The following is a 21,763-nucleotide window of genomic DNA, read 5'->3' as shown; positions in this document are numbered from 1 at the left end:
TGTCTGCCTTGTTTAGTGCAAAAGTTGGAAGCAGAGTAGTGCAAAATCATTAGATCAAGATTATTTTTTGGTGAAAATGTAGATTTGGTGACACCAACATTTTTGTGAATTCATATAGATTTTGTTCGGTTGATCTGGTCAAACACAATCTAAAAAAAGCTAGTAAAATAGAAACATTTAGTTTTGAAAAATTTTAAACAAAATATTTAAAAGTTATTAATTAGAAATTACTTTTATTTTAAAAACATTCAGAATGCTCACATTCTAAACAAAATGTTTGGACCTGAAATTAATTTTTTCCATTTTTTGGAAATGCTAGAAAACCAAAAAAATAAATCCATTATTCGCCCAGCTGTAGTTTGAAGGTGTGCAATGAAAGAGTCAGAGGATTCCAGATTAAAAAAAGGATGGTCTTTGGATTAAGGCAGGTGGATGATGCCCTGGAGAAGTAGTGTCTATTCCTGCCTCTGTCTCAGAATTTCTTTGTGATTCTGGGCAATCCAGACTTTACACAGATGGTCACTAATTGTGTGTTCCTCATTTTCTGGCTGCCCAATTTGATGCCTTAGGATCTAATCTGCAGAAGTGCTGAGCACTTACTGCTGCAACTGAAGTTAGTGGGAGCTGTGTGCACTGATCATAGAAAGCCTCTTTGCAATGCTGCAGTGTAGCATTTGAAAAATCATGTTCTGAGTCCCTCAAATAAGATGCACAAAATTATTGTGCACTTTCCCCCTTAATCTCTGTGCCTCAGTTCCCTATCTGTAGTCTGAGGAATAATGCCACATGCTCACCTCACAGGGGTTTTGTGAAGATAAACTGGTATTAGTAAAGGATTCAGTTACAATACTGGTGAGCCACATAGAAAAGCCAATGAGGAAACTGATAATTCTATTTTCAGAACAGGCTTGTGTAACATGCAGTGAATAAATCACTGGACCACCTGTTGCACAATGAAAATAAAAACAGATTAAATAAGTATTGCTTTGTGCTGTCCACTGAATGAAGCTGGAGGTATTTGACAATGGAGGTAGCGAATTACCCCATTCTTTGTACAATGAAGTGTTCACTTAGGTATCTTTATGACTTCTGAAGTGAAAAGACCTTTTGGTTTGCAAGACAAGACTGATGTGATTTCATGGTGACAGTCAGATAGGCACCAACCCTGTGGGTGCTCTGGGGCTAGAGCAGCCACCAGCAGTCAGCGCCTCCCCCCCCCCCCCCCAACTACCTTCCTCAGTGCCTCTTGCCCACCAGCAGCCCCACTGATCAACTCCTCCCTCCCTGCCCCAGCTCCTTGTGCCTACTGCAAACATCTGTTTTGTGGAGCCAGGGGGCTCTTGGAGGGAGGAGAAGAAGTGGGGATGGGATGCACTGGGGGGAGAGGCAGAGTGGAGGTGGAACAGGGGCAGGAAGAGGCGTGGGTTGGAGCCTGCGATGAGGAGGGAGTCAAGCATGGGAGATGTAGGCTCCTATGGATAGACATGTAGACATTGAGTTAGGCATTTAAAATAAACAATCTGGTCATGTTTAGATAATATAGCATGTATTATCAGCCATCTAAATTCTCCCATTTGTATTTCATTAAAACCAGCTAGTGAAACAACTCCACCTGTTCTGTTTGAACACATTTCTTCAGTCCCGGGCACTGAGTGTCGAATTCCCAGAAATGATGTCAGAAGTGATTGCTGCTCAGCTACCCAAGATCCTGGCAGGGATGGTGAAACCTCTCCTCTTTCACAAAAAATGAAAATTTTTTTTTTCTTCCTGAAGAGACAGGCTTTTTTTATTTTGTGCCTTTTTTATTTCTTTGTTTTGATCAGGATTTCGCAGCATCAGGACTTTAGGATATTTGTTCTGTTTACCACACCTACCACCTTACTGTGTAAGTTTGATGTCCATGTTGTATGCTCCTGATTTATTTTACTGTTAAAATCACACCTGCTATTTGTCATAAGAAAAGTTTTGTAAGCCAAAATAGGTTGCTCCTTAGAACTTCACAAGAACAATACTTAACAAGGGAAATCTTTAGTAGTCTAAGAAGTTATCTTGTACATTTTTTCTTTCATATTCTTCCTTGAAAACTTCTGCTGTGACATGGAGTGTAATGGATGGGAGGGTCAGTGTGCATATGTATAAATATTAAAGGTCTGAGGACATTAAAATGTATATTAGACACATTTTCTTATGGAAATTTCCCCTTTTATTTTATTAACCTGCCTCTCTAAAGTAGCATTTCAAAGTACATTATCCAGGTTTAGGTTGATAGTGGTACAGTATCTTCACAAGTAGTTAGAATAGTGGCAACAAAATGCACATTTTGTGAGAGAGAGAGAGAGAGTGTGTGTGTGTCCATGCCAAAGAAAAACCGAAGCAATTCTCTGCGAAAATTAGGGACCTGTCAGTGTTTGCCTCCCACTGAAATCAATGAATACACACAGACACATCCTGCTGTTATTAGTCTCCCTAACAATATGACACTTATCTGTAAGCTAAACTACTTAACTCTAATTTTAAACTTGGAGATTTTAATTTTTTTCATTAGCCCCTACGGTATAGTTTAGACACTTTAAATACATTCTAGTTACATATCTCTCTTTAACATTCAGTAATATTTAATGACTACTTTGGTGATCTTAATGTGCTACTGGATTAACTCAGACACCCAATAAAATCAAATTAGAGAGAGATCAAATACAAAAAGAAATGGAAAGAATGATTACATAAGCTTTGATACACAGCAGTCTCGTTATAATGTCATTCAGTGGACCTAAGCATTGTGAGGTTTATAAAGACAAGTTGCTATAATTGGAATGATTATAATGGAGGTTAATGTGGGCTGTGAGTACAAGTAAAGTACCCTTATGTGATCAAAGAGAATGACTTAAATTTTATAATGGGAGTGAAAGGTTTTACTGAAGAATTGCTGTAATACTTTATATGAAATAGATATGAAACACCTCACATGCTTCCTTCAGGCACATTCAAGCTAGAGAGACATAGGTCAAGGGGAAACAAGACTCACTATTAGGCTACAAAATCATTACACGAATTAGTGGTTTTTATCTGCCCTTGTAAGCATGTCCTATTTCTCCAAAATCCCCCCCCAAATGCCTTCCCCAGGGGTTACCAACTAGTTACACAAACAGAACCAGCAGGATGAAGAGAAATGTTCCTAGGTAAGCTGGAACAATGCTACTTTGTTTTTTACCAGATTTGAAATTGTAACTTTCCATGGGCAAGTGATTTTGATTCTCTTTCCACCACAACCTGACTTTAACTCGGATTCATAAAGCATTTATATTTTAATAAATTACAGGTTTACACTGTAGAAAGAGTTCTTTGGTTTTGCATTACCAGAGTGCTGGTGGGGTGTTTTTATAAGTAATATTTGCTTTCACTATTTAAATTTGTACCTAGGCTACATGATTCCCACCCCCACCCCCCCATGTGCTCACTAATCCATGGTATAATACCATTTCTTCAAACTCATTGGGAAGGTGAACATTGCTGCATGTCCTGAAAAACTGGTGAGATTTATCCTTCACTAAATGCATGGCCAGTGAGTGACCTATTAAAACAAACATTCTTGCCATGCCATAAAATCACCCTAAACATCCCACTTTTGAATTTGGAACATGGAACAGTGAATATGAGTGCCTTAAGAATGCCCCTAAATTCAGGCTGTATAAATCTCTGTCTCTCTTTCTGCAGTATGTTCCAGGTGGTACCATTTTAATAATAATTTTCTATTGCTGCCTTCAGTGCTCTGGCAACACACTTTATATGACAGGTACCTCCAAAATAGCTTACACTTGCTTCAGGGGTGTCATCAGCAAGTGCCTAAGCCATCTTTTTGGAAATAAATGGTAAATAAAAAAAATCCAAACTAATGAACTTTTTAAGATCTTAGGGTATGTCTACATTACAAAGTTAATTGGAACTAACAGACGTTAGTTCGAATTAACTTTGATAGGCGCTACACAGGCAAACTGCTAGTTCAAACTTAATTCGAACTAGCGGAGCGCTTAATTCGAACTAGGTAAACCTCATTCTACGAGGACTAATGCCTAGTTCGAATTAAGTAGTTCAAATTAAGGGCTGTGTAGCCACTTAATTCGAACTAGTGGGAGGCTAGCCCTCCCCAGCTTGCCCTGGTGGCCACTCTGGGCACCATCAGGGAAACTCGCCTGCCCCCCTCCCGGCCCCGGAGCCCTTAAAGGCACCCAGCCAGCAGATTCTGCACCTGGCACGGCACGAACCAGCCACCCGCTGCCACCCAGCCCTCCGCCTCTTCCTGGGACCAGGCTGGAGGCTCCCGGGAGCCTGCCCAGGTCCGCAAGAGGCGGGCGCCCACCTGGTCTAGTGCGGAGATCGTGGACCTCATCCACGATCTCTGCACTAGGCACAGGAAAGCGGCCGTCTAGGGCAGGATAGCTGCCAGCCTGGACACCCAGGAGCAGGTTTGCATGAAAATCAGGGTGGTCCAGTGAAACCCCCGACCCTGAGCTTAGAATGGCCATACTGGGTCAGACCAAAGGTCCATCTAGCCCAGTAGCCTGTCTGCCGACAGCAGCCAACACTAGGGATCCTGGAGAGGATGGACCGAAGACAATGACAAAGCCATTTGTCTCGTGCCATCCATCTCCAGCCTTCCACAAACAGAGGCCAGGGACACCATTTCTACCCCCTGGCTAATAGCACTCCATGGACCCAACCTCCAAGACTTTATCTAACTTCTCTTTAAACTCTGTTCTAGTTCTAGCCTTTACAGCCTCCTGCAGCAAGGAGTTCCACAGGTTAACTATTTGATTTGTGAAGAACAACTTTCTCTTACTAGTTTGAAGCCTGCTACCCCTTCATTTCATTTGGTGTCCTCTAGTCCTTCTATTATGGGAACTAATGAAGAACTTTTCTTTATGCATTCTCTCCACACCACTCGTGCTTTTATAGACCTCTATCTTATCCCCCCTCAATCTCCCAGTCTCTTTAGCGTCTCTTCATATGGGACCTGTTCCAAACCCCTGATCATTTTAGTTGCCCTCCCCTCTCCCAGCCTCTCTCTTCCCCTCTCCCACCTCCTTTTCCCAGTCTCCCTGAGTTTTGTTCAATAAAGAGAGTTTATTTTTGAACACACGTGTTCTTTATTTTGTACATCAGGAGGGGGGGGCTAAAGAGGGGTAAGTGGAAGGAGGTGAGGGAGGAATGGGGTACAAGCCCCTAATCAGGAGGACTGTGGTGGCTCTGCAGGCTCCTCGGGGTAGAAACTCTCCTGCAGCCCCCCGATTGAACCCCTCCCCCTTACGGCAGCCTGCGGCAAGTGCAGCCGGGCTGATGGCCGAGTGGTGTGATGTGCCGAGTGTGGGCACTCAGGGCACTCCAAGCCAGGACTGCTTTGCAAGCGGGGCACCCCTGAGAACTGTCTGTCTGGGGTGGGGGTCGGGTCTCTTTAAGCACAGCCCTCAGCTAGCCTGAGACAGCAGCTCCACGCTCCAAGTCCTCATCTGATGCCCTGCCGGCACTGCTTTTGGCCATCCTTAACCTCGGTTCAGGGTCCACTCAATGTGGACATGCTAGTTCGAATTAGCAAAATGCTAATTCGAACTAGTTTTTAGTTCTAGATGCGTTAGTTCGAATTAGCTTAGTTCGAATTAACTAATTCGAATTAAGTTCGTTCAAATTAGTGCTGTAGTGTAGACATACCCTTGGTCTCAGAAAAGATCATCCATAGCAGTATGCTCACAGTTGTATATTTTGCAGGATATCATCACCTGATAAGTCAGTTGAAATTTGGTTTTCATGCCATTTGAAAATCCCTTATTCACTGCTGCATCATCTACATTTAGACAAAACAGCTTTGAGCTTTTCCTGTCCCAATCCCCATGTAATTTCTCAAGCTGTTTTTCCTTCCTGGTTTGAAACTATCATCTGTCTTTGATACCAACTGTTTTGTATCAGTAAGCAAAACACAGGTTTTTCCATAATGGACAGGTGTAATGTGCAGCAACTCTTGAGTGGCTAGAAATGTGTCCAGGAATCCAGCAGTAAGCACAGTAATAACCTTAGCTTTCTGGAGGATTTCTGTCTATATAAAGTTTTTCATTGCATGGATGGTTAAGATTAAGGTCATTTTTTACCCGCAAGCTGCAAGTATCTCTAAAACTGTCACTTTAATGATTGTGTAAGTGGTGTTAAACAAGGTCTCACAATTCTGGATCTCCTCATGCTGAATTTCAGCACAGTCTAGCAATAGGAGAGTCTTATGGGCAAAATGAGCTGTAGAACAACCACATACATGAATAAGCTACATTTAAAAAATCTTGCCTTCTTATGAGAAGACTGTACTAATTAAAAAATTTCTCATTCTATCTGCAAATTGCATGGCTCTTTTTCTCTTTCTACCATAATGCTACTGATTATTTAGTTTTCTGCAAAATTAGGAAAGTGAGTTTAGTCCATAACACTTACAGTTATTGGCATGCTGTTCTGTCTGCTTTATATTTTCTTGTCCCAAAGATTTTTTTTATTATCCTCTGCTGCTTCAGCCTGATCTTTACAACAAAAAAACAACTCAAAACAAAATCAACCTTCCCGGATCATTTTACCGTTACTGAAATTTTTCATCTTTTTTTAAGAGCTGCCATGTGTATTGGTTTGTACATGTGTATACATAATGCTTTTCAAATATATAATGATTTGCAAATTAAACTGCTCGGCTCCAGCAGAGAGAGAGAAAATAAGCATCCCAGGAAAGTTAGTCTGTGTGAGAACGAGAAGTCCTGTGGCACCTTACAGACTAAAAGATATATTGGAGCATAAGCTTTCGTGGGCAAAGACCCACTTTGTCAGATGCAGTCTTTGCCCACGAAAGCTTATGCTCCAATATATCTGTTAGGGTATGTCTATACTTGCGGCCTATTTCGGAATAGGGCTGCAAATGTAGGCATTCAGAATTGCAAATCAGGCCCGGGATTTAAATATCCCATGGTTGATTTGCATCTTCCCGGCTGGGCGCCATTTTTTGAAATTTACAAGCCCGGAATAACTGCCCATGTCTACACACTGCAGTGAAACGGGTGTTCGAAATAAAGCCCTAATTTGAACTACCTGTTAAACCTCATTACAGGAGGAATAACAGGTAATTTGAAATAGGGCTTTATTTCGAACGCCCATTTCACTGCCGCATGTAGACGCGGGCAGTTATTCCGGGCTTGTAAATTTCAAAAAATGGTGCCCGGCCGGGAAGATGCAAATCAAGCATGGGATATTTAAATCCCGGGCCTGATTTGCAATTCCAAATGCCTACATTTGCAGCCCTATTCTGAAATAGGCCGCAAGTATAGACATACCCTTAGTCTATAAGGTACCACAAGACTTCTTCTTGTTCTTGCAGATTCAGACTAACACAGCTACCCTCTGATACTTAGGGTACGTCTAGACTACAGGGTTTTGTCGACGGAAGTTTTGTCGACAGTATCTGTCGACAAAACTTCTGTCGACATAGAGCGTCTAGACACATTCAGTTCTGTCGACAAAGCAAGCGGCTTTGTTGACAAAACCCTGTAGTCTAGACGCAACCCTACAGGCAATAACACCTTCTGTCAACAGAACTCTGTCGACAGAAGGTGTTATGCCTCGTAAAATGAGGTTTACCAGCGTCGACAAAACTGCTGAGTTCTGTCGACGTTATGTCAACAGAACTCAGCGGTAGTGTAGACGCAGGTATAGTTTTGTCGACAAAAGTACACTTTTGTCGACAAAACTCAATAGTCTAGATACACCCTTAGTCTGTGTTCTGTATCTGGACTGGATCCAGAGCTGACTGAAGTCAGTGGCTATCTTTTCCTTGATTTCAGTGGGCTTTGGACCAGGCCTGCTGTTCTAACATCACACACTCAAGCCTATTTGGGTTATGTGGCTGTTCCTGGATCTCTTTTGCAAGCATATTTTCTAGTGCCATGGCTAAAAAAAGTTAAGGACTGAGTCTGTCATTTTAAAGAGCAGGAGACTGAGCAAAGTCCTATATAACTGAGGGGTGTCTCTGCCCTCCTTTGAACAGTTGAAACAAACCTGCCAAGTTAATACAGTTGGATAAAACAGATAAACCTCTCTACATCCCCCCCCCCAAAAAAAACCTTGTTGGGGCCGAAATCCAAGCTGCTGGTGGTGGGACAAAGCTCAACAATTTAACTTCATAGTTTTCAGCTTGAGCCTAATCTAAAAAACTTGTACCAGATGGAGAGCTTGTGGCATCAAAAGGTCAGTTAAGATCTTTTGACTGTTTAGTGGCTCTCATGTGTCCTAATCCAAAAGCATAGAAATGACTCAGCTGAGGATATAAACCAATGGCAGGAAAAAAATATTGTGAATAGTGAATCCCCTACTGCCCCAGGAAGCAAAAGTGATTGAGAGTGGGGGAGAGGAGACTTGCTGGTACAGTAGGTACCTGTGGGGGAGGGATGGGGCACATTCACAGCTTTAAGGGAAAGGCATGAGTTAGTGGTGGAGTCATTGTAGACCCTAGGATGGGATCACTGGAGATGTAAGCGCTGGAGGTTTGTGGGGACAGATCCTTTGCTGGGGTAAGGTGGTACTGGTTGAATTTCTCTAGTCTGGCACTCTGGTCCAGCAACATCCATGGTCTGGATGTCCTCTTATCATGGGTGTGGCCAAGTTGTCTACAGCCCCATAAAGTTTGTTTATAGCCACCAGTCCTGGCTCTCAGTGTTCTTTGCTATTATTTAGCTCTAATTTACCCCTAAATGTCTTCTAAGAGCCCACTAAGCAGTGGAAGTGTTAGTAATGCTGCTAGACAATATTGACCTCCCATGGTTCAGCAAATTCTCTGTCTCGGCACTAGTCAGGTCCCAAGGGTGCCAGACTAGAGAGATTCAACCTGTATATGAAAACAAATGAACAAGCATCCATTTACAGCAACTAAAGATCTGTCTCCCAATGTGCTGAATCTGTGTATTGAAAGCTTTATACTTGTAGGTGTATGTTGTAAGTAATGTCCGTTGGTAATACAACTGGGATAGGAGCCAGACACATAAATAAATACCTATTAGACTGAGCCAGATCCATCTACTCCCAAATCTTGCAAAAGAGAGTGGCTCCCAAAGGTTAACACAACCCCAAAGCTAGAGGATACAGGAAGTATGCTTACATTAACTCTCCTTTCTCTACACCTCGTAATAGATCTGAACAACATTAATTCTTCTTCCTCTTTGCCCCTTGGGCAGAAGGCTGACCCTTCTGTCCGCTGGAGAAGTCAGCCTGCTGCTGCAGAGTCAATACCCAAAGCCTTCCCAATTTTGCACGTCTCAGAAGCCTGCGGATATACTGGCAGACCCAGCCTAGACTGTCAGCCTTATTAGATTTACTGACTTGAGCTGCTTTGTGTCACAGTGACCTGAGTGCTGAATGTAGGGTTTGCTTTTAAGTTTTTCCCCTTCAAAGATAAAAGCGGGGAGGGAATATTTCTTTTGTGATGATTAAAAAAGCATATTATTCACTTGATAGCTCAGTTTCTCTGATTAATGTGTTGTGAATGTAACTGGTTTGTTTTGACATGCTATTCACTCAGTAGGTTGAAATGAGTAACATACAAAGTAGGAATAGTCCAATAGTAGTTAGACAGCTACCTATAAGAAAAAGGTAGAAAGAAAGTAACATATCAGTCATTAGAGGAACACTAAGGGACAGGTCCACTCTGAATTAATACTACTCATCTAGTAAAGCACATGCAAACCTTGTTCTACTATGACTCTAATCCTCTACTGTGACTCTAATCCAAGACACATAGCTGCAAGGCACGTCACTAAAATAAACAAGGCTCCAAACAGACAAAGGCACTTTCCCTTGCTGGATAGCTTGTGAACATGGACATGCTTGGATTCAATCATAATTGATTGTATTAGAAACCAAAGACTTTAAATCCCAGTTTACTAAACTGTCATCATTTAGCAGTTTTAATAGGCTATATGTGACATGCGTTTTTGTAAAATCCTTAGTTTTATAGTTGTAAAGTCTCTAAATGTCAATTGAGTGTTTAATTCTCATGAGGAAATCTAACTCAAAAAGTGTCACCTTATGGTTTTGATTTATTTTTAAAGCTTTATAAAAATCTTTAGAAGCCATAATCTATTTAAAAATGTTCTCAATTTCAGCTATTACTAAGAGTATCCAAATGCAAGATTAAAGCCCTCTCTGTGGGTAATGGAATTTCATGCAGTACTTGTTCTGAAAGATATGAAACACAAAGCTTGCATAATTGAAATATTTACTTGTTTTTATTTTAAAATTTCTCTCTCATACTCATTCTTGATACATAGATGTAGATACAATAGAATAGATGGTTCCCTTACACAATTCACACAGTTTTAGACTGCAGTTTATTTTGCCAGCAAAAATTAAATCAGGTACAGATTAGATGTCTTATCTTCATGTGCAGAAGTAAGTGCATGGTACAAGATCTCACCACCATCATTCATTTAACTCATGCAATGATACCTTTCAATTGCACTTTCAGTCCTAGGATGAGATTTCATCTGTACCTAACATGCACTTGGGATCACAACTTTAATCTTTCAGAATGGAAAGTGACATTTCAATGACAGATGTTAACATTTATATTGTGGTCTTTTTAATAATAAAACAGAGAAACTTTTTGTTTTCTATAAAGGTATATTTTAATTTGGCTCTTATGGGTTATGTAAAAATGTAATGTATTAGGACATAATGAGGTTCTTTTAAAGTCTCACCCTCATTAAAAGCTCTATGTGCACATTTACACAAGTTGAGTAAACAGGCACACCCCACCCCACTTACATTTCTTTTAACTCACAATTTACTGCTTACAATTATAGAGCCTACTTTTCCTTTTGCTCCAGCTTAACACACGTGCAACTTCACTGACTTCAATAGCTGCACTGTATTTGCAGTGGGAGGAAAGAAGGCTTGGCTCTGTTCAATTCTAATGGCATTTCTTTGAGCCAGATTCTGATCCCTTTACTCAGATTGAACAGCCCAAGCTACAGTGGCATTTATTGGACTGCCTATGAAGTAACTAAAAGCTTCAGAGGCCTTATAGACAAGTTAGTCTAAGAGGAAAACTTAAAAAACAACAAACAGTCTAGTAGCACTTTAAAGACTAACAAAACATGTAGATGGTATCGTGAGCTTTCATGGGCACAACCCACTTCACTCTGGGTAAGGTTATCAGAATCTAGCCTTTTATAAATGGAGCATCAAGGAAATTCTGAATGCATTGCAACATATTCTAGTATATATAGGAAGTCTTTACATTTGAAACATCCTGAATTTCTTTATACATAATAATAAAAAACATTGCCTCTGAGAAAAGAAGCACAATCTACTAATTGAAGTACAGACCTAAGAGTCATGAAATACTCCATTTACTTCCTGATCTCCATGTCACTGTAAACATTGTTTGTCATTTTCACTTCCGTAAAATGAAGATAATAATCCTTCCTTCCTTGTCTCACAAGATTGTTGGGAAGCTCAATGCACTAGCACTCGATGAGTGCTTTGAGATCCTGAATGGAAAACACTACAGAAGTGCTAAATATTTATATTTCATTTGAAACGACATTTAGATTGGTGTTAATAATTCTCTGTATTGAACAATCAGGAGTGTAAGTGATGGCCACAAATTTCCACTCTGTTCCTGTTATTTTTATAAAAATGCTGATCTAAGACTTGTATAAGATTTCTGTATTTTCCAGTGAAGAGAACTGATGTCTATATATTTGTAAGTCTAAAATAGAACTCAAGTATTTTTGTAAAATGTGTTGCCTAGCTAATGTTGTGTCATGTCCAATAAACTAGAGATGTGCATGTGCTTAACATGCAGGAATACGAGAGGTGTTTAAATCCCTGATTACAAGGGAATTGGGAGGTAACATGAACTATGTAGTATTGTGAGGTCATTGAACATTAATTTGTGACCACCAACATCATTCTTCCTATAAGGTATTAGCTGAGTCTGCAGCCATGGTGTCTAATTTCAACTTGATTGACCCTGTCGGGTCCAGTATAGCTGATAAAATGAACAGCTTCCTGACTGAAGAAATTCATTCACTGCTATAGTAGCCAGTGTTTTTCTTTGGTTCAGAGCTTGCATAAGTGTTGATAGAGTGGAAGCCACACATAATTTTGGCTTATTTGGATTCATGGGAAAACCCAGGGATATGACATGCTGGTAGTGATTTAATAAAATATCCTCACTGTCAAATAGTAGAATTTTTTTTTATCCAGCTCAGAATTTATTTAAAAGTTGAAGAAATCAAATGAAAAATGGTCAGCATTGTGGTTTCATGCATTTATCTGAGATTGAGGTCCTCATTATTTATATATGATGCTTGCAAAATTTGATTTTAATCAGCTTTTATACCCCTATTATGTTATAACTTATCTACTAGCAGGTGAGGCCCGTTGTTGACTGAGTAAAGTCATTTTTTGTAGATTACACTTAAAGGAAAGTTCAAGAAATTAAAGATACGTGATAGAATATTTTATTAATGTGCTTGCAAAAAGGAAGTAAAAGAAGTTTTAAATTTGTAGGATTTCAACTTCAAACATTATTCATTTTATTGAATAATTACTATAAACAGTAAATTTGAATCAGAAACTCAAAGTTTCCATTACACTTTCCGTAACAAATTTGAATTATTTTGTGATTTGTAATAGTAAACATTTTCTTTGCACTAAAATGACAGTTGAATAGGTGACTCGATTTTAATTTTGTAAGCAAATATTTTTTATTAACTCTCATCATAATAGTCATGACTTTTTTTTCTGATGAACAACAAGCGTACTGATGTAAGCCTTACACCCAGCATATTCTGGTGTAAAAAGTAGTGCATTCAGCTAATTTAAGTGGCAGGATTGTTTATGCAAAATGTGGTATTTCTAGGTAATTGCAAAGTATGACTTAATTTTGCCCAAAGAAATCCACAAGCTCTTGAAAATATATAATAGATATATAACAAATGCACATGTGTGGATGAAAAGCACTATATAAGAGCTAGGTATTATTGTTACTTTTTTTTTTTAGCAGAAGGGGCGAAGAGAGTTAAAAATTTAACGTCCATGATTTGAGCTGAAGAAGTTAAATCAATTGAGTTTGAAGCCTCTGGTTAAATCAATGGCTGATAAAAGGCCACATAATTGAAATCCTCATTATGTGTGACAGGACTATCAGACCCTGTAACACAAAAGCTGCTATGGATATTGACTTGGTTATCTTTTTGCATGAAGCAGATATCTGTTCACTTGATCATCTAGATGAACTGATATAAAGACAGACAGATATAAAGACGGAAAATCCCAGAAATCAGGAGTAAGTAGAAGAAATATAATCTTTTGTCTAAAACTCTCTCTCTAAAAAAAATCTGTAAACAGAATGGAGGAGATAAAGATGGAACACAAGAAACTGACCAAATGCAAGATAAGCTGTATAATCATTCTGTACTTATGTTGGCATTGTAGCATATACAGCATGACTGTTATGCTTTTGCTTTCTGTGCACTGCACCTTTAAATTATAGCAAGCCTTCTTTGTCTACAGTGATGGCAGAAACTTTTTTCTCATCATTGCTGCTGCCTATATTGGAGAAGAGACACATATGAATGTATTTCCCTGTACTGATTCAGTAAATCTTTCTCCCATGGAGGATTTACTTGTGCTCTTTCCTGGTGATATTTCTTTTATCTAAACTGATATTGTACACTGGGAATATGTGGGGCATCCTTCTGCTTTGAATTATTATTGGTGTGAGAACACCTCATACCCTTACACTGGCTCAGCTCCCAACTTTCCTCTCAATCTAACCCTAGCTGTGAAAGGAAACTTCCTTAGGCATTTGAATGGGAGACTAAGCCTTCCTCAAGGCCCTGGAGTGTGGGGGCTAATAAGAAATACTACATACACAAGGAGTTACGAGCACAATAGCCAAACAGACCAAGGCACTGTGTAGTCACCTGATGGCATCCAGGGAGAAAGGACGCAGAGCAGATTTTTGTGCTGGAAGGTGTTGGTGGCTGCCAGCCAGCATATCTTCAATCTGTGGGAAATCACAGACCAAGTTAGAGCTGATGGACTTTCATTCAGGCTAAACGTAAGGAGTGATTAAGCTCGTTCATGGATAATTGAACCAGAAACAATAGAAGCTACAAGGCCAGATGGAAAGCGCTGTGCAAGAATGCATGGAGAATAAGACGTGTTTCCAAAAGATGCATTGCAAATGCTGGGACTGGGACACTGACTGCTGGAAGTCCATGTCAAAAACAGACAGGAACAAGGAGAAAGCAAAAGCAACAAGTGGTCGATTGTCTCCGAGAGGCTGCAGAGACAGTTCCTTGGGCCATAAGACTGGCTGGAAAGGAGCTAGGATTTCTGAACAAGGAAACTGCCTGTTAGTTGTTTCTACTGTGTTCAGGGACATGGGATTTTGTGTCGTTTCTTTGTAAATAGGATTGCATCAAGGATGTGTACTACTCGTGTCCTCAGTTTCTCCTCCTAATAAAAACAACCTGGCCAGGCCATGAGTTTTAACAAAACAATTTCTTGAGCTAACTGGGCCAACAACATTCACTGGAGTGCCCCCTGCTCACTCAGTAACACATAGGCTACGTCTAGACTGGCCACAAATTCCGGAAAAGGGATGCAAATCAGGTAAGTCAGCATAGGGAAATCCGCAGGGGATTTAAATATCCCCCGCGGATTTAAATAAACATGTCCGCCGCTTTTTTTCCGGCTTGGGGAAAAGCCGGAAAAAAAGCATCTAGACTGGCGCGATCCTCTGGAATAAAGCCCTTTTCCAGAGGATCTCTTATTCCTACTTGACTTACCTGATTTGCATCCCTTTTCCGGAATTTGTGGCCAGTCTAGACGTAGCCATATATCCTGGAGATTTTGCTTCAGCGTTAATTCAGCCAGGATACATTTATTCCCTCACTAGCGAAAGTTACCCAGCATTGCTCAGGAAAGTGGAGGAACAAAATTTAGAAAAACTGTAGTCCACTATCGTTTTTTGAATGGTAGAAAAGTTGTACTGAGTTCTATAGGGATTAAAAAATATTTTAAAAAAGTATAAAACAACCAATTTTACATGTTATCAAAAACTTTATTGTAAACTATATTTTTTGTTTCATTATTCTTAACAAATATGTACAAATGTTTTCCACTTCCAACTCTTGAACACACAACATAGAGTTGTCTATGTGAAAAGCAAGATGTCTCCAAATCAATTTCAACTACTTTAAGTGACTGCACTTTGTCAGTATACATTGTTGAAATATAAGTTGACAGTTGATATAACCGAGGTGAGGAGCCTGAGGGGAGGGAGGGGGAAGGGAGCCAGCCTTAGTGAGTGACTGCCCTCACCGCTTCCCCCGGGAAGCCGCTCCTCCCTGCACTGCCAATCTCCGTGCAGCCCAGAGGAGAGGCGTCAGTCTCTCATCTCTTCCCTCCCACAGTACCTTAAAACCTTCTCCTGGATAAAAAGTTATCCCATGCAAAGTTTGGTTACGGTAGCTCTTATAGTGTCCAAGTTATTAGCGCACAAACATACAAACATTCTCCTTTATATATTAGATTATCAGGAACTAACTCCAATGAGAACGTAAAGAGTGAAATATGCTGGAGGGGGGGTTATCAACAGTGTAATGCTGACAATCCTCTCAGAACTTGATTCTTTCTGTGAAAGCCAGATATTACCAGGAGTATAAAAATAATAGGTATTGTTTAGCTAGTGGAAAAACATATTATGTATGACAATCAATTGATATATTGAGACAGACTAAGCAAAGGGCCCCAATTTCCAAATGAAGGCCTGCATGGGAAGGATGGGGTAAAATTTTAACAAGGCCTCTGTACTGCTAAAGAAAGATGCAAGCCATTTACAGTTTAAGTCAAATGGCATGTAAAATAGGCCTTTGAATTGGTAATTAAAAAAAACAAAACCAAGGTGACTTGCCTGCCATAGATTACAGAATATTAAAGGTGAAAGCGGCAGAAACCACCCCCTGCTGGTGTCATTTTTTTAAATGGTAGGATTTACTGAGCCTAAGAAAATGATGTGGGAACCAAAAAACAAAGGGCCCACGTCCCTGGGGTTGTGAACTGAAAGACTGAAGCCAAGTTTACGTCTCCACCTGTTTGGGAGGCAGTCAGGACTTTATGCCAGACCCAATCTTGCTCTGTCATTATGTGCTGCTTGCACCTTGCTAGATCTGGGCCTAAGTGAGGAATTGGCAGCAGGGAAAGGTGAGGCATAGTGGGAGGCCAAGCTAGGAGGGGAAAAGGACTGACTGGCCAAGGAAAAGAAGAACCTGTTTGCACTGTCCTTTAGATAAGTCAGCCCAGTAGCTAGAAATGCTCTCCTTTTTCCTGCCTGAGTGACACCTAATGGTTCTAAACAATACTTAGGAACTGAGCAATTTCCAAAGCCTTAAAAACATAGGGCCACTGGTGTAAATCAGTGTTGCTCCTCTGAAGCCAATGGAGTAATGCACATTTACACAAGCTGAGTACCTGGCTATGAAGATTGTAATTATTTGTATCGTGTCAGCACCTAGGACCAGGACCCTAGGTACTGTATATAAAAAAGTCTGGCCTAAAGACCTTACAGGCAAATCAGTTTAACCAGTACCACAAAGCCAGGACCACAGAGAGGAGGAGGAGAATGACTCAGAAAATGGTTTCACATCTTAACTTCCCCTGTTCACTGTGGTTCGTGTGAGATGGATGTTTCAGTGAGAGCCCTCTCCCTCCACTCACCATATGGCTACCAGGTAAGCCAGACTCTTGTGATTAATAATAATGCCTGTTTCTTATGCACTGCTTTTTGCCTGGAGATGTCAAAGCCTTCACCACCTGTTGTAATGCATGTATTCTCACCCTGCCCTGCAGGGGTAGGACAGTGCTCTTATCCCCATTTCACAGATGGGGGACTAAGACACCGAGCAACTAAGTAACTTTTCCCTGGTCGCATAGGAAATCCAGGAGACAACAGGGAAAGGAATGCAGGTTTCCTGGGTCTTAAACCAGAACCCTACGGATTGCATCAGTCTTCCCCTTATTGCATCGCTTGCTCTATAAAAATAATGGCACAGGTGCCAGCATTTGAAGGTTTCCAGGGACAATTCCCCAACCTGAGATTGGGTTGCTGCTTGACTTGCTCTTTCGTCTTCTCCTGCAGCAGCCTCACCATTTTGGATAAATGCTGAGAAGTTCAACTATTTATCTAAATGTATAGTGCCCTCACCCTGGGATTTTCCATTCATTCCAGTATATTCGCTTGAGTAATGGCTGTGCATGACATTCCTATCGGCCTGAGCCATCATGCTAGTTGTTCATGCTACAGCTTGTTTTCCCAGATCCCACACAATCAGAAGAAGGGCCGTTATCGTTACCCCCCTGAACTGGCTGGGTTTTTTTTTAAATGCCCAGCTTTCACATGATTCTATAGTAAATATTTATACGGAAGCCACCTGAAAACAGGCAGAGCTGGAAAAAAGAGACAAGGGCTTTTTTTGGTTGTCTGATTGTGCTGATGCTGTCTTTATTGTGGTGTGGTAGCTGGTTCATTACACTGATTCTTACGTTCACTTCTCAGATGTACCTCCCTGCATGGCTGGGAATGCGGAGGGCAGGCACAAGGAGAGGCATATTTGCTGAACTGTTTTTGAAACTAACTACAGCTAAGATAAGCAATTTTTTTCCATTTGGATCTGACAAAACCAGACTGTTTATTGCAGGAAGGAAACAGAAGCAACAACAAAAATAGATGGCCAATGTTTCTCACTTGGACTGGACTCTAATCCCTTATAAGGCTACACCAGATCCATGTCAGTAATGACAAGTGAAATATACTGCAGCTAAGTAAATCTAGCCAATCAACTTCTCAGTTATGCTGGCAAAAGCATTTACCAAAGCATTTTCAAGTGAATAAAGACTCCTTTCTTTACTGGCTATGTAGCTTACTGTATGCTTCTATGAAGCCTTGCATGTTTATATTAAAAAACACACCATGATCTTTGGCAAAGGCTGTGGCAGTAGGTTAGTTATGCATTTCAATTTGTTACTGTAAGTACAATGGAAAGCCAGTGGACTTTACATCATTGCTAAGGAATGTAAAGATATATTTCAATACCCATTCTTTCAAAAACCCCAAACAAGTTGCTACGTCTAGACTGGCATGATTTTCTGCAAATGCTTTTAATGGAAAAGTTTTTCTGTTAAAATCATTTGCGGAAAAGAGCGTCTAGATTGGCATGGACGCTTTTGCGCAAAAGCACTTCTTGCGGAAAAGCGTCCATGCCAATTTAGATGCAGTTTTGCGCAAGAAAGTCCCAATAGCCATTTTCACCATCGGGGCTTTTTTGCGCAAAACAATTTTTAGCTGTCTACACTGGCCCTCTTGCGCAAATACATTTGCGCAAGAGGGCTTTTTCCTGAACGGGAGCAGCATAGTATTTGCGGAAGAACTTGCCAGTCTAGATGCAGCTGATAAGTTGGAAGCACAAGCATCTTCGTCCTCATCTCAAATAAGCAGGGGTGATGTCTAAATTCTGCCACATACTTTCCATGTGCAGAATGACTTATGTGATACATCACCTCTATATTGGTGCACATAATGAAAGTCAGTTCTGCCTGTCCACAGACAAGCAAGATTAGAGCAGTTTCTTGTCCCCAGGTGCTAAGTTTCTTCTTGTTTCCCTTCTCCAGGTGATAAGCTGGGTGTTAACTTATCACAGTGTCACCATATCAGCTTTAGTTCCCTCTGTGTTGGTCTTTGGCTGCTTGGTCATGCCTAATTATCAGAGCAGGAGTCAGCCTCTGTGGTGAGAGCAGTGGTTCTCAAAGTGCAGCTCGTGGACCACTAGTGGTCTGCAGTTGCCTTGCAGATCGGCCGTGGCTTGAGGCTCAGCCTCCTGGCCCCTACAGCAGGAAAGCCCATGCTGGGGCTCCAGCCACGCTTTCCCCCCTGAAAGTTTGGAGCGCCAGCACCAGCTTCCTGCTGCATGTGTGGGAGCCCTGAGCCTCGCAGGCTGGATCTGATCTGCAAAGGGAGCAAGCAGCTCCACGTGCTTCCGTTCCTCCTTCCCCCCCATCTGGGGAAATGACAGCGCAGGGAAGGGCTGCCTGGAGCTTTCCCCACTGCTTCCATTGGCCAGAATCACAGCCAATGGGAGCAGTGGGAGGCTGTGCTTGGGATGCAGAACCATCCCCATCCTCTCCTTGCCCAGATCCCGGACCCCCATCTCCCGGATCCCCATCTCCCTCACACTTCTTCTCTGATGAGATCTCACACTCCTATGCCACTTCTGCACCTCCCTCCCACCCAGACCCTCTACCCTCAGCCTGCTCCCGCACCTACTGAGGCTGACAGCAAGAGGCAGGATGTGGTGGAGTGGGGGCAAAGCAGGAGTCTGAAAAGGTGAGGCATAGGTGGGGCCTTGGGTAGAGCAGGGGTTGAGCACCCTTTGCAATATAGAAGAGAGTAATTATGTAGCAGAGCAGAAGCCTGCCAAATGTATGTCACCCTTATGCAACAAATGCATTTGAATTTATTTTTTTGAACAAGTCTTCTGAATTATGACTGTATTTTTCAGACACAGATATAAATATATATGTTCAACCAATCACTTCTGTTTTTTAATCCTGTCAAGCAAAAGGTGCTGAAGGAAAAAGAACCTAGTAGCATTTCCCTGGAGCAAATAAGACAGACCAGCTCTTTGTAAAGGAGTAAGGTTAGTAAACTAAAACTTCAACTAATTGTGTGTTGAACTACATCCTTACAGTACAAGACAGGCTCTTCTTTTAGCTTTAGACGTAAACAAAGACCGAATTTTCATGCAAAACTGTGCCCTGCTGATTCCTGTATTTTTGCTGCCGAGGATGTGTTTACTTTACTTTGTGACTTACCCCTTTAAGCTTATGTTTAGTTTGAGATGCAGAAAAAGAGAGGCGATTGTGTAAGAATCTTATTTTGGTTAGAAAGGGGCTTTAGGGGCACGTCTACACAGCAATTAAACACCAGTGACTGGCCCACGCCAGCGGGCTTTCTCTTGTGAGGCTCAGGCTGTGGGGCTGTTTAAATTGCTGTATAGACTTCCAGGGTCAGGCTGGACGCTAAGTTTTAGGAACCTGTTATGTGGGAAGGCCCCAGATCTTGGGCTACAGCCTGAACCACTACACTGCAATAAAACAGCCCCCAGGTTGAGTCAGCTGGCAAAAGGTAGTCACAGCTGTGCTATGTAAATGTAGCCTAATAGTCTATCCTCTTGCAGGATTGATCTTATGCAAATCATCCTTCCTGGATAGGTATCTAGTGTAACCTCGAGCATCTCAAATGACTACAGCTCTTTTTCCAAACATACTATAGTTCTACTGACCTTCTCTTCTCAACTTATTACCCCATACAGAGCTTTGATCTACTACATCTCTGTCTTCTAGACTGAGAATTGTATCATCTCCTCATGAAGCTTTGTAACCTCTCTATCATCTGCACACTAGACTCACTATGTCCAGTTCTAAGATCTTATTGAAACAGCACTATTGTTGCTCTCCTCTGAACTCTTTGTGACCAATGTGATCAAACAAGACCTAAACAAGGTCTTGAACTTCAGTTTACCTTCCACACTCATTTTACATCAGATACTGCCTTTTTGTGAGAGCCTAGTAACACGGCTGACTCATCCATTATAAGATCTGCTAAAACCACCAGCTGTGACAATACTTTCTAGAAAATAACCCTTCAAAGGATATCAACAGCCAAGACGCATATTCTTGCAACACATATCTGTGATGTACTTCATGATATACAATCACTTCCCACTCCTTCATTGCTGGGATTTGAAGAGGGATTTGGTAGGAACAACCTCACTAGTTTGCATTTTAAATACCCATTTTAGTACTTCATCAAAAAAATGTCTTTTCACAGACATAAGATACTGGAGCCCAATTCTCCTCTCAGTTACACTGGTATAAATCAGGAGCAACTGTACTCAAACCAACACCAGAGGTTCATCAGAGCACAGATTCTCTGCACTCTACTTCCCGCAAAACTCAACTCACTCCTCATTTCTACTATTTCACTCTTCCACTGGAATTCACTTTCCTCTGCTAATGCTTCTAGGGTGTTAATTTAGGTGCTGAAAGCACCATCAATTCAAAATCCAAATTCTCACTGACTTTAGTCAATGCGAAGATGGCATCAAGGCCAAATACCCTTGTGAAAATTTTGAGGCATGTGAGCCCCCAAGTTGTTATATGACTTGCTCCTCTATAGGAACTTCAGCTAGTACCAGGTCACCAAACACCTACATGCCTATAATCATGAGAGACACTAAGATTTCATTTGCATTATTACTTGTTATGTGCCAATGCTGTGCTTCTCTGTTATGTGAACTGCCATTTTTCTCGTGTTCACTTTAGTCACAGCTTACAGATTTCTTAGTTAAATTCTATAGTCAAAAAGATACTTGCTGAACTATGAATACAGAATTTTACATAGGTCCATTGCTTAACAGTCTGAACACGTTTGTAAATGGCCACCTATGTCAAATGGCTACATAAATAATATTTACGCAATGTTCAGTCATTGTGGTATCTAGGCAAGAACAAAATAGCATTCCAACATACAATACAAATAAATGGAATGAATAGCAATAAGAAATGGAATAAAATAAGAGACTAAATAGGAATATAAATGCAAAAATAATATAGAAAAGTG

At 41.0% G+C, this 21,763-nt stretch overlaps 1 protein-coding gene across 2 annotated transcripts in view; it reads left to right on the top strand.

Moving 5' to 3' along the window:
* PGR (progesterone receptor) overlaps positions 1–6,873 on the top strand; it is a 91,779-nt gene extending 84,906 nt beyond the window's left edge. Inside the window, exon 7 of one of the 2 annotated variants that reach the window (XM_075919277.2) lies at positions 1,595–6,873. In XM_075919277.2, the coding sequence (XP_075775392.2) occupies positions 1,595–1,750 (156 nt within the window). In that variant the 3' untranslated portion in view covers positions 1,751–6,873. The remainder of the gene's footprint in view (positions 1–1,594) is intronic. The other variant, XM_006110833.5, reaches the window with a different exon arrangement.
* The last annotated feature ends 14,890 nt before the right edge of the window (positions 6,874–21,763 follow it).

The sequence above is a fragment of the Pelodiscus sinensis genome, chromosome 1 (genome assembly GCF_052426305.1).
Source record: "Pelodiscus sinensis isolate ZL-2025 chromosome 1, ASM5242630v1, whole genome shotgun sequence".
NCBI lineage: Eukaryota > Metazoa > Chordata > Testudines > Trionychidae > Pelodiscus > Pelodiscus sinensis.
This window is presented reverse-complemented; position numbering and strand designations above follow the sequence as displayed.